The sequence below is a fragment of the Paramormyrops kingsleyae genome, chromosome 7 (genome assembly GCF_048594095.1).
Source record: "Paramormyrops kingsleyae isolate MSU_618 chromosome 7, PKINGS_0.4, whole genome shotgun sequence".
Classification (NCBI taxonomy): Eukaryota; Metazoa; Chordata; class Actinopteri; order Osteoglossiformes; family Mormyridae; genus Paramormyrops; species Paramormyrops kingsleyae.
This window is the reverse complement of record NC_132803.1, coordinates 17,769,678-17,782,090: the sequence shown is the minus strand read 5'-3', so window position 1 is coordinate 17,782,090 and position 12,413 is coordinate 17,769,678. Positions and strand designations below refer to the sequence as shown.

Sequence of the window (12,413 nt, the reverse complement as noted above, 5' to 3'; positions counted from 1 at the left end):
CATGTGAATGTCTAAGGCCAGCAATTCTCTGCTTTGCCACTAGGAGACAGCACTGCTTTTTCTAAGTGTTAATGTAGAAAATAGGGTTAGAAAAGCCATAAATTGATTTACGAAATGGAAGTCAGTAATAAATCGGTGTTTATTTAAAAAAAAAAAAAAAAAACAGCACCGATTTATTACTGACTTCCATTTCGCAAATCAACTTTTCAAAACACTTTTTTAAAAAAAAAAGGTTTGTGTTTGTCTAGGAGAACCTCATATAGATTTAGTGTAAATGGTTTCATTGACAGTTTAGGTTGTATAAGATTTCTAAAGGTTTATGTATACAAATATTTTTTGTTTAATTTATGTAGAAGCTGAGGTCATCTAAAGCTTAGTTTTATTTTTAATGAAATGTGTACCTCATAACAAGCTAACAGCGTTTGCTGCCAGCCAAGGAGGGAATATTCTGGAAACATGTTACACCCCTTTAGCAGAATCTAATTTAATCATTTAGTCCACTGCGTTTATTGTTCATATCATTAAACAATTTACCATCCTAACAACAGCACCCCCTAGCCACACTGCAAGTGTCCTGCGCTTAACGAGCGTGTTGGCCTGGCTCCGCCCCTCGAGCCCCCGTCCCCGTTCACATCCTCTGTTCGTCTGCGTTATCGCAGGTCCTGTCTGCTTCTGCCTACTTGTGTGTAGTCGGAGCTGGGTGGAGTGCATCCCAGAATCGGCGGCTTTTCCTAATCGGAACCGCCTTTAATTGAAGATTTCATGTCGAGTGTTCTCCCAACTGGGTCCATGTCAGAATCGAAAGGACAGGGCCTGAGCCGAGCATCAAGCCTCGTTGCTCTGGGTTTATCAGGCATACTGAGAATTCCGGGATGTGTAGTTGATCTGATATCGGCCTATTCATTCCCAATCAATGTTAAGATTGCCCCTTATTTGATTTGGCCAGGATGACACATTCACTAAGTAAGAAGCCCTCAAATTCCAATGATTGAGAGAAGCTCTGGGTCATGCATGGCTTATTAGAAAGGTGCAGCGCACATCAGAGAGAGATGCAACATGTACATCGTACAAAGTTTTACCAGATATGATGGTTTGGATCCCTTCCTGTTTTCCACAATATTTGTCAGTGATCTGTGCAGTGTTACCTGAAAGGATCTTTTGTTCCAGCTTTGGTATTTCTGTGTGATTTATTATCTATGTGTTAAAACTTATCTTTATATTTAAAGCAAAAAAACAGACGTCGTATATTTACAGTTTGGTGAATCATTTATAATCTGACTAAATGTGGATTTTATTCTCCATGTCCAAAGGACTCTTTGGAGAGGCTGTCTTGTAAACCAAGCTCCACCGAAGTTTGTCGACACGCGACACCAGCCTGACTGGTCCAGCTCATCATGACTTTAACATAATCCCTTTTCGGCAAGACGGAAAAGCTGTTTGCTCTCAAGGAGGGCACCTCTTAGTTTTTTTTTTTCTTTTTTTTTTGTTACGGTGAAAGGAAGCAGATGGCAGTGAAAGTGGTTTACATAAAGAGACCCTAAAGTAATTGGGAATCAGCGCAAGCTTTACGAATCGATAGCTATGCACCTCCCAAAGTCAGGCGGCCACAGTTCGTGTTTTCATGCCTCCCAATTAAATCCCCACCTAGCTGCACCCCAAAGCATCCTGAAGAATACCAATGTGCCAGTGAGAGATTGTCAAGCACAATCTCATCTTTGCCTCATTGTGGATGGCTTTAACATCTGGGGAAAGAGGGATGTGGTTGGCTAGTGTTGGCTTGGGAAAGCAGACTTTTAGAATGCTTTCCACTTTGCCCTTTGCTGCAGATTTAGAAGTTACACTTTCAAAATCTTGACAAGCATGTCACTGGAGAAAATGAGTTGCAGTGAGAATAATGAGTTTCCCCCTCATGTTATTTTGAAGACGTGAACATCACTCTATATGCATTCTGCGTAAGAATTAGCACCCGCGCGGACACAGAGTGCTAGAGAGACTAATCAGCCATTTACTCCTTTTAGTATATAAACAGGGCCAAGTTTTTGGGCCCCTCGAGGATACCTAAAGCATTGTGGGTATGTTTGCTTTTGGGCGATATGATATGATATGGTATGTGCCTGTTTTTGAGCGATCAATGATATTTGAAAGCCCCGCGTGCTTAAATCACTCAATTTGTAGCATGTTGGCTCCTGTTTACGACATTTTTATTAACTTTTTTATTATTGGATTTGCGTCATATTTTGCACCCGCGACCTGGATCACCTCTGCCGTCCAGCGGAGGGGCTCCGTCTGAAGGTCCTCCCTTCATCCCCCATGTTAAGGCAGAGCTGTACGTGGAGAGGGGCTTTCATTTTCACGCCCGGAGGAGAACGCAGGGATGCCCGGTGTGAAAAGTGCATTTGATGTGTCACTGCGGGGCTTTTTGCAGGCCTGTCAGCCGTCGGTTTATTTAAACAGCCGAGGACTGCGAAACACCGAAAGCGATGATTCATGGCGCGGCCCCCGTGTAAATGCATCGCAGATACGCCTGCTGTCCACCAAGGTCATGTTCCGTAGTGGAAAAATGGCAGCCTCGGCCTCCTGTAATTGTAGAACACATGACAGATTTATATCTCGAACCACTGCTGTTGTGTTTCTTTTTATGATTTAGAAGTCTGGTAATGGACATGTCCCAGTACACATTTGTGCTAAAAATTTAGGAACAAATTATATATATATATAAAAAAAGAAAGTAATGACAAATAATAAACCTAGTTATATTAGGTCATATTTTTGTATTTAGCTCTGTGTTCTCTATGTTGTAACAGTGCAGTTTAAGCATCAAACTATCACCGGTTATTACATCGTTAATATGGAATTGTAATTATTGCACAGTTGTTAGCGCTCTGCTTAGCATTAGCATCGTTAGTAACTGTAAGTGTCCACCGGGGGCTTCCTGTGATTTCTAATGCTCCCCACGTGTCGTCATGCTGGTTAGCTGCTGTTGTCCCGAGTATATGACGCAGAGGCTAATGCACTTTTTATTGCACCCAAGTGGTTTGTTGTACCCCAGGCTACAGGAGCAGGCATCTAAATCTGAACATCCGTGTTAGCGCGCTAGCCCTAAGGCTAAGGCCGTGAAGCGTACCGGCGGGATTCAGTACCGTTGCCTTTCAGCCACACGATAGCCCCCGTGGGAGGATGCCTCTGGACAGCCTCCAGCAATGTCCCCCTGGGTCACCTCTCATGTTTGGGGGCGGGGGGGGGGGGGGGGCGGTGGAGCCATACGCCTGCGTCAGATTTGCACCCTGGCCCACAGCCGGGGGGCAGGCCAGGGCCGGGACCGTGATGAGCTTTGTCATCTTTGTCATTGTGGCCATGGAGGTTCGCAGCAACATTAAAACCCGCCTTCTCCTGATCCCAGTCCAGTGGCCGCACATTACAGTGCTCATTCTGCTCATGTTTTTGCATGATCAAAACACATTTTTAATTCTATTTTTGACTATGATGCCACATATCTTAGTTTTTACTATATCCTCAGTATACTGTGCACTCTTTTTAGCAGGTCATATTAGGCTTCTTTAATTTCCATGGTTTCTACCAGAAACACGAAAGAGAACAGTGATAAGCGTCTGTACTTGTGGGGGGGGGGGGTAAAGTGGCAATTTGCTATTTATGTGCCAATGTATGTCTGTAGATATTACCTGATGGGCCAAATGGTGTAGCTCCCGGCGCAGAGGTCAGGTTAATGACCTGTCCCGTGTTACATAAATGGATCTGTTGCTGCCTTGGTGTGATTAATGTGCTTTTAATAAATCAGCTGATATAAGCCATTTATAAAGCGTTTGTCCGTACATTTCTTTTTAGATGTCTCCATTGAGATGTTCCTCGACCCTTCTGGGCAAGGGGGCGGGGATGTTTTTTGTCTTTTAATTTATGTGTTACTGCTAGATGAAAGCATTGTGTCTGTTGTTTGTAGGATATTGTTCTGGAGTTAGATGCCAGTTAGATGGTGTATGATCATTGTGAATACAGAGCAAAATGACGCTTCTGTGTAATGTGAAACTTAGACTTTGGGGGGGGGGGAATAACGGCTGTCTAAGCTCTGTGGTGGGATTTGCTTACTTTATTTAAAGACCAGATCTAATATAGTAATTTTATTAATAAGGCAGCCTGCACCTCCCCCTGGTGTAATTGTTTCAGTGCTGCAGGTATTCCTTGCCCCCCAAGCAGGGCCCCCACTCACCGCACCATCGAGTAACACTATCAAGCATGTTGATGTAATTAAAAGAGGGATGAGGAGAAAAAGGAATTACTCCTCATTTCAAGAGAAGCTGCTTCCTGCTTAAGTGGCTAATATTTTAATTAAGTCTGGAGATAAGTTTTTGGAGTATGTGGTGATAAAGTCCTTCTTTTCTGTTGATGGTAATTAAGCGGGTCCCCCGGGGCCCGGTGGCGGGATGCGTGCTAATTGTTCGACATGAGACACTGTCCAGTTGGTTGGCTGCTGAATGGGCCCCCAGCGCTGAGGGGCCCCGGTGGCCATTGTGGGCCTTTGTCAACGCTAACCAGGGGCCTATTGTGGCCAAAGATGTCGCGCAAATTGAGGCAGATGGCCCCAATTCAGACACGTGGCATTCAGCAGGCCCGGGAGTGTGCAGGGGGGGCGAGAGCGTGCAAGCGGGGGTGGGGCTGTCCCGTAAAGAGAGGGTCGCCCCAGGTCGGGGACCCGCTTGGCACTTGTTAGCATCCTCAATGGGCCCCATGTGTGCCCGTTCGCCTCTGCTGTGGTGTTGCCAAGTAACCGGACAGGGAGCGTTATGCCTGCTCCCTCAGGAGGGGTGTACCGACCCCCCCCCACCGCCCCCATGCACCACCCCCTCCCGACTTGGCCCCAGTTCACCTCGCTCTGGGGCCAGCGTGAATGGGAACGATTGACAGGAGGCTGCATCCAACCCCAAATGGCTTTTCAGTCAGCTGTGATAATGGACTGGCTGTTTTTGTCTCTCTCACTTATTCTGGGTAATTAAGGGATTTCCAGTGTTTAGGAATTTGCCTGTTTTGGAGATATTGCATGTGAGGTATGGAAACAGGCGATAAACTATTGTCTCCGTCGGACTAGATCCATTTCCTTAAATCAAAGAGTAATGTGGTTTGTCACTTTTAATCGGGACTGGTATGGGGCAGTGTTACCCACATTAAGTCTTTCACGTTCATTAGCTTTGTCTGCGGGCTTGAATGAAAACGGTAATTCCCAGTCAAAGGACAAAGGCTATGTGTTTGGCTGCAGTTTAACTGGTCTTATGTGTAATTAATCCCTGCTAATCCAAAAGGTTTAATTTGTTGTTAAGAGTCTTAGTCTTATTGTACACATACATGGTACATAACCTTAATCCCGCTCTTCTGTTCTGTGCTTGTTTTCTATAAGGCAGCAGTAGGTGCATAGATGTAAGAACATTTTGTTTGAATTGACTGAATCTCACAACCGGTGTTAAAACCTGAAAATCCCAGTCGAATATCTGTTGAAAAACATTATAAATGTATCTTCTGTAATATGATGATAGTCGAAAATGGATTTCAGGACAATTATAGCTTTGGCGCCTTAAAAACACTGAGAGATGGGTAACTGACTGCTTCTTGCTGTTCATTGGCTATTCTTCGCTCCCTTGCTGGACCCAGCTGCGACAAACTAATATAATTCTTCCTAATTTCCATAGTGATTACAAAACTGTAAAAATTCATCATGAGTTTGCATTGCTTAATATTCTTCAGATTCTGAAATCCAGAATATTTAGAACAAACAAAGTTCAGAATGTGGAAAAATCCAATTATCCAGCGATGGAAATTCCCAGCGCAGGGTAATAATATGAACAGGCAGCCTTTGTGTGGCCGCCTTGTGCGATAGGTCCCTGTTGTTGCAGTGTGTCATCTGCCTTCCTGACGCCCCGGGATGTAGCTGCTGGCCGATGTCACTGTGCCGCACTCTCTGTCTGGCATCTGCACGCTGTCCAGTCACATCCAGAACAAAAGGGGGGGGGGGGCACTCTCCTTTAAACAAAGTAACAGCAGCAAACGTGTGTGTCTATGCAGTTAGGCAGGGGATGCAAGAAACTAAACAAATAACCAAAGACATGTTAGAAATATTAAAAAGAAAAAAAAGCCAGTAGTCAGTCAGCCTGGGTTTGTGTAAGATGTTAGCAAACAGTCCAGTTCGTTTCCGTGCTGCTGGTTCTTCCATTGATTCCTCCTGGATGTTTTTTCCTCCTGGAATGTGGTACCTCCAGGAGTCCATCCAGCCTTAGGGTGTCCTGACCAGTCATGTCCCCCCCCCCCACAGGTTCGCCGCCAAGACCGCCAGCAGCGAGGCCCTGGTCCTGGCCACCGTCGAGCTGAAGGAGGCATCGGCTGCCAGGCTGCTGGTGAACACCGAGGAGACGGTGATTGGCTCCATGCTGCTGCGGGATCTGAAGACCGCTCTGTCTCAGGGGTAGAGATCTCGCAGCTGGACCTCCAAGCCCGGCATGCTGCAAACATTTACCGCATTAAAGCCGCCATCTGGTGCTGCCCTCCGAGGAAAGAGAGAGCCGCCGGGAGGGGGGGGGGAGCGGGAGAGGAGGGGGGACATGTCAAAACGGTGCTGGAGCCCCTCTAAACACTGTCTAAGTGCTGCCAAACCAGCGCCACTCCTACCACACACACACACACACACACACACGCACACACACACCTCTTAAGTAAGGCCAAGTTTGTTGCAAGTTTTTCACTTTTATTCCCATAAATTTGCTTCTCCTGTTTCCATGTGCACACAAGCACAGGTTCACCAATACACAATAAAGCCCACAGTTGTGGTGCAGAAATCTGACTGACGGGAAGCTCAATTTTTTTTCTTTCTCAATTATTTTACATTGTATAGAGAATTTTTTGAGGAAATTTGCCTTAGAAGTGCTCAATGCCAAAGGTTTGTGACGATGCACCGTGGCCCCTAAGGGCCCCTAAGTTTGCCCCTCTGTGTGCCACCTCTGGATGAACAGACATGGCAGTTTTCACTGACAATATTCAAGTGCCTCTCTGTGCAAATTAAGTGAAGGTATATTATAATGACCAAAAAAAAAAACAGTATTTGTTGATTGTGTTCCTTATGATCCAAAATAAAGAGCGTTAGTGATGAGCTCATTGTTTCTGGTCATTTTGGGAATGTGAGATCAATGAAAGTGTATCTAGGACCCTGTTGGTGGGATGGGGGTGGCCATCAAGCAGCTCCGCAGCTCAGAAACCACCAGCAGAGGAGACGTGGATTATGGGATGGGCTAGTGGGTGACAGCACTTGAGCCCCGGAGCCACAGGCTGTGAAAAGGCCTCTTCTGTCTCGTCTTTTTTGGATTCTGGAATTTGACTGCTGATGATATTGTGAAGTTCTTTAAAAGCCCTGACTGAAAGTGCCCCCCCCCCCCTCCACCCCCGTTGATCTGTGTGTGATTTACCCTGTGTGCCGCTTACCCACGCGGCCCTCCTGCACCCTCCCATCGCCCGCTTGCAGCAGCCATCGCCGGATCTTCATCTTAGCGCGGTGTTTATTCAGACACAGGCAGGATCGCCAGTGAAGATGTTGCCATGCAGCCATTCATCACTGCGGCAACGCCTTTCGCCTCCGGACCGGCTCACCGCGCCGCTCTCCGCGCTTGCAGCCCATGTTTTATAACAGAATAACACATCAGCCTCCACACGCACAGCCATTAATTTCCCCCCCAAGCCGCCTCTCCCGGCGTGCGGCCCGCGGCTCTCCTCCTCCCTCCCTGGAAATGGAAGGAATTGTTTGCCGGGACGGTTCAGATCATCTGCCCTGGGGGGGGGGGGGGGGGGTCATGATGGGGCGCTTAAGTAGGCCTGTCGTGCTGAGGTGTTAGCCGGACTTACTGATGTCACACTGGGGCCAGTGTCTCAAGTCCTCAAGCTTCTAAGGCCTGCGCCAGTGTGGCCAAAATTTTGCACTTGATATGGACCAACGTCCTCTGGCTACTGCCTGTATCGCTCTTTGACAGAAGACTCGTCGTCTTCCTCCGATGTAGCAGTGTGGCATTCTCTCAAATGCAAATGCTAAATTTTTGTCCATAATGTAGGTTACTGGAATGTTCTGTATTTTCGCGTCTCGGTGGGTGATTCCATTTCTGGTCACGTACCATGGCAACGGCATTCCTGCCACCTCCTGCAGCCTGGCTGGTGACACGTCTGTCTCTCGCACAGACCACAGCTCTGGAGGGGCTACGGCGATCGGCTGCTGCCATGCGGCCGGTGACCATGGCTGGTGGGACTCTCCCCCGGGCACCTTCTCGCTTGGAGCTGCTGAGATTGCACTCTGCTCTCTTCCAACCCGCAAGCTGCGGTCCCCTTTGTTGCCACACGACAGGCGGATCGTCGCACTCATCTTTCTCGGGGCTTATTAGCGAACGACAGCAAGCCTGATGGCGTTTTTGTTGTCCCCCCCCCCCCCCCCCCAAGCCCTCTTTCCCCTGTCCCCAACCCGTCTCTTGCCATCACATGCGTGTAACCTCTCCTGCAGCTCATTGGCTAATTAAGATTCCAGGCAGATTTCCGCGGTGATGGCCGCTGCATCTGGGCCCTGGGGGTACGGTAGCCCGCAGCTGGCAAGGTTGATCCACACCCCCGGTGCCTGTGGCTGGTCATAAATAAAGCCTCTTATATAGTTGTTATGAACACCTGTTAGATCATCTGTCAGCAGGGCCCTGTTCACATTCATCACTGGTACTGCCCTTACCCATTCTACCTGCATCCATTCCTCGGCGGGTCGTGGCAGCCTCAGTCGGCGAGCCGGCTATTACCGCGCCATAATGGTCTGCTTCCTCTCGCTGGTAGAAAGTGCTGGAAAACGTGCAGGGGAAAAAAAAAAAAAAGATTTCACGACTTGTAAAATTTTCATAAATAAAAGAGCAGTTGAGTGCAGTAAAAGTTTATTTTTGTCATCATTAGTTAGACGGGGGTGACTATAAATCAGAATGGGGGAAGTGTTGGGCGGGGCTGCCAGTAGACTTGGGGTTGGTGGCGGGGGGGGGGCGGCGGCGGTGGGGAAACGGTCGACTTCTTCGTAGGGGTCTAATGGGAGAGCTTGATGGGAAGACGCTGCCTTGGGGCCGCTCGCTCATTCCGCTTTTATTGCCCTTCGGACGAAGGGAGGTGCCCAGGGAGGAGGTGAGGGAGCGGCGATGCTTTATGGGCACTCCAGTCGGAGCCGGTTGGCGTCGCCGGGCCGGAGAGATGTCTTTATCTGCCATGATGACACGCACGCTGGTGGCGTGCAGCCCTGATTTATGTGGCACTCGGCGCTGCCGGCGTGTTGTTATGAGGGGGCGCGTAGCCAGACACGGATAAACCTAATCGTTTAAAACGGGCGGCCTTTGGATGTCTGCGGGTTTGTGAAAGGGAGGGGGGTGCGATTCGAACCATCGAGGCCTGGCTGCAGGCTTTAGCGTGGTAGCCATGAATGGCTCTCCAGAGCTGAGGTTGAGGTTTTGGGTTCTCTAACCAACAGCTTTTCTGTGACAGGTTTCTTTCTCTATGAGCTACTAATTATGTTTCTGAACAAACATATTCAGAATTTACCCGTATTTCCATTGTCTCGTTCAGCCAGACAGACAGTTTGACTTGTGATTTGTCAATTGAAGGGTGACCCTTGGCATCATGATAATTCTATTTTCAGAGAAGCTATTGTGAAAATTCAAGCGAAACTGAGTCTGAAATGTAACCGGTTTAAAATTTGCCTTGGAAAAGAAGCTACAGAATAGACAATATACAGACACTCCTCTACTTACAAATGAGATACGTTCCAAACAGCCGTTCGTAATTTGAAATGTTCGTAAGTCGCTATTCAACATCATTTTAAGGGTATACGCAAGTACAAAGAACTAGGATGCTGGGAGTCCGCACGCTACGCTGCTGCGCGGTGGGAGTAGCGGCCAGAAGTCGCAGAAAAAAAATTGGTGTTTCGGACAGGAAATGGGAGCCTAATCGACATAATTTCGTATGTCTGAAAGTTCGTAAGTAGAGGAGCGTCTGTATATTGTATTCTAAAGTATAAATTGGATTATACCACAAGAACCGTCGCACAGATTAAGGACTGCAGGTGCATTTATGCTTCATGGGCTGACATCAGAGAGGCAAAAGGCGCAGAGCTTTGGGCAGCTGTTATCACGCCAGGTGCAGTTCCACTTTACGGGTGCCGTCACGCCGGACCATCTGAAAGTGCGAGTTTAATGCTGCCATAAAGCAGGATTTGTGAACAGTGAATAAAACAGGCTGTAACTTTACTACAGCAGCCCCAACTGCCTCCTCTGATTTGCAGTGAAAGATGGTCAGTGAGATTTATATATATATATATATATATACACACACACACACACACACATAAAATGTGTGTACAGTTACAGTTCTATTACATTTAGCAGATTATCTACAGTGACTATTTCTTACGTGCAATAAAAAGTGCAGTTGCATTGTCTTGATCTTTCCAGTGCTGTTGATTCATTGCTCTCATGCTTCTATGTAACAATCGTTTCACCAAAATCGCTCAACCCAAATTTTTCTCTCCTTGACCTACATATACAGAAGAGCCTCCTGACCAAACTGAAATGGTGATGAGACATAATTTCAGCAAAAGGTTTTCAGCATTTCAGTTCAGCCATAATGCCCACCCATGTACACTTGCATTTTGCTGATTATTTTCCACAAGCCCTCATTTGGAGTTGGTGATGTACTAGTCAAAAGACATAATGATAAGTGTTTTCTTTAAAAAGTAAATTTTTATCATTTAATGCTAAACTTTAAAAGGAAGTGGATGAGGAGGATGGTAATTCATTAAGTTCTGAGCAAATTTTTGGAACATGAATATAGCAGTAGATGCAAAGGGCCATTACTTAAATGCTTAATTTTAACTTAATTATTGCACAACATGACACTAATTTCTGTAGTGCAGATAACATAATGCTCCTGGGGGAAATGATGGTAGTGACTGTTTTTGTTGATTTTCTGCTGATCGCCATGGTAACTGCCGTGTTACCAGCCATTCTAAATATTTAGTACGTTCACAGTCAAGTTCTTCATTGCTTAGATTCCATCTTTATTAACAGTTTTTCTGTGATGGTGGAAGCAACAGCTTCAGAGTTGCTTTCCCTGAAGAAGTCTGCTTCATGTATTTTCAGTTCCTCACTTTTTACACAGTTCTCTCTGCTATGAGTCCAAACATAGTTCATCAAGAGAGGTTGAGAGCTCCTTGTGACAACACTAAAGATCCTAACATCCTATGATTGGTCAGCTAGAAATGGAAATGATGTGAATTAATCACAACAAATCGTATCATCTCATCAGCAGGTTTATGTTTGATGTGTAACAGTAAGCACCACAGAGACAAATATCTGTGTATTGTGCAATGCATGCTAGGTATTAAACATATCACAGTGAAGCCCCAAGCGACCCAACCTAAGGACGGGACGTTCTGAGGAAATGGTCACCACGACATCAGCTTGGAAGCACCTAATGATAACAAAGGACCTTAAAGATGCTCTGGGTACGTGCATCTCTTGGGAAAAGAAATAAGAAAATGACCAAAGCACAATTCCACCTTAAAATTGTGATTTCATGATAAATGGGAAAACAAACATTTGGACAAGCCTCAGCTCACCTCACGCTTTTGTTTTGCTTTTTTCTAATAAGCACAAGCACACAGACACGAAATGTAAGCAATAATCAAAGTGCAATTTCACTTCTGACGGTGGCTACAAGGGAAGCACGGCACACGACTAATAAAAAGATGAGAAATTACCACGTTTGTGAAGAACGTCGATAACAGCCCCCACCCCCCGCTACCAGATGCACACGCGTGCCCATTAACGGTACACTAGGATGCATCTAAAGGTAATATTCCAGCCTGTGATCCATCCAGTTGTTTGGCACATGCTATTATAGGCCAGCGCTGGTGGCGGATAGGGGCCGGTGGCTCGATCACGCCGGCCCGGTGTGACAACTTGATTTTCTGCTCCCTCCATAGGCTGTGCCGGCGTGACATGATGGGCCTGTTAATTTGGGCATTTCATGGTGTCTGTCAGGGGTGCCGGCAAGGGAAGGGGAGAGCAGTTTAGGGAGGAGGACTGGAGCATGTCCCAGCTACGGAAGCACCTGTCTGCCCTGACGGGGGGGAGCACTTCTCATTAATGTGCGGGTCTCCAGCCACAGCCCCCAGACTGACAGCGCCGTGCACACACACACACACGCGCGCACACTCTCATGTGGTGACAGGCGCTGAGAAAATAGGGAGGCACTGAGTCCTATTGTTTGCCCTTGATGAGCATGTCATTAATGGAAATGGAAGAAACGTAGGGGCGCATCAGTATTCAAATAGCCTGCCGTCTTCCGTCTATTCACTCTCCTGG

General features: G+C 46.9%; 1 protein-coding gene across 2 annotated transcripts in view; it reads left to right on the top strand.

The window, feature by feature from the left end:
• Positions 1–7,144, top strand: part of ap3b1a (adaptor related protein complex 3 subunit beta 1a) — an 80,665-nt gene extending 73,521 nt beyond the window's left edge. For both annotated transcript variants that reach the window (XM_023823058.2, XM_023823057.2), the window contains exon 27: positions 6,314–7,144. In XM_023823058.2, the coding sequence (XP_023678826.1) occupies positions 6,314–6,467 (154 nt within the window). In that variant the 3' untranslated portion in view covers positions 6,468–7,144. The remainder of the gene's footprint in view (positions 1–6,313) is intronic.
• Positions 7,145–12,413: the final 5,269 nt, after the last annotated feature.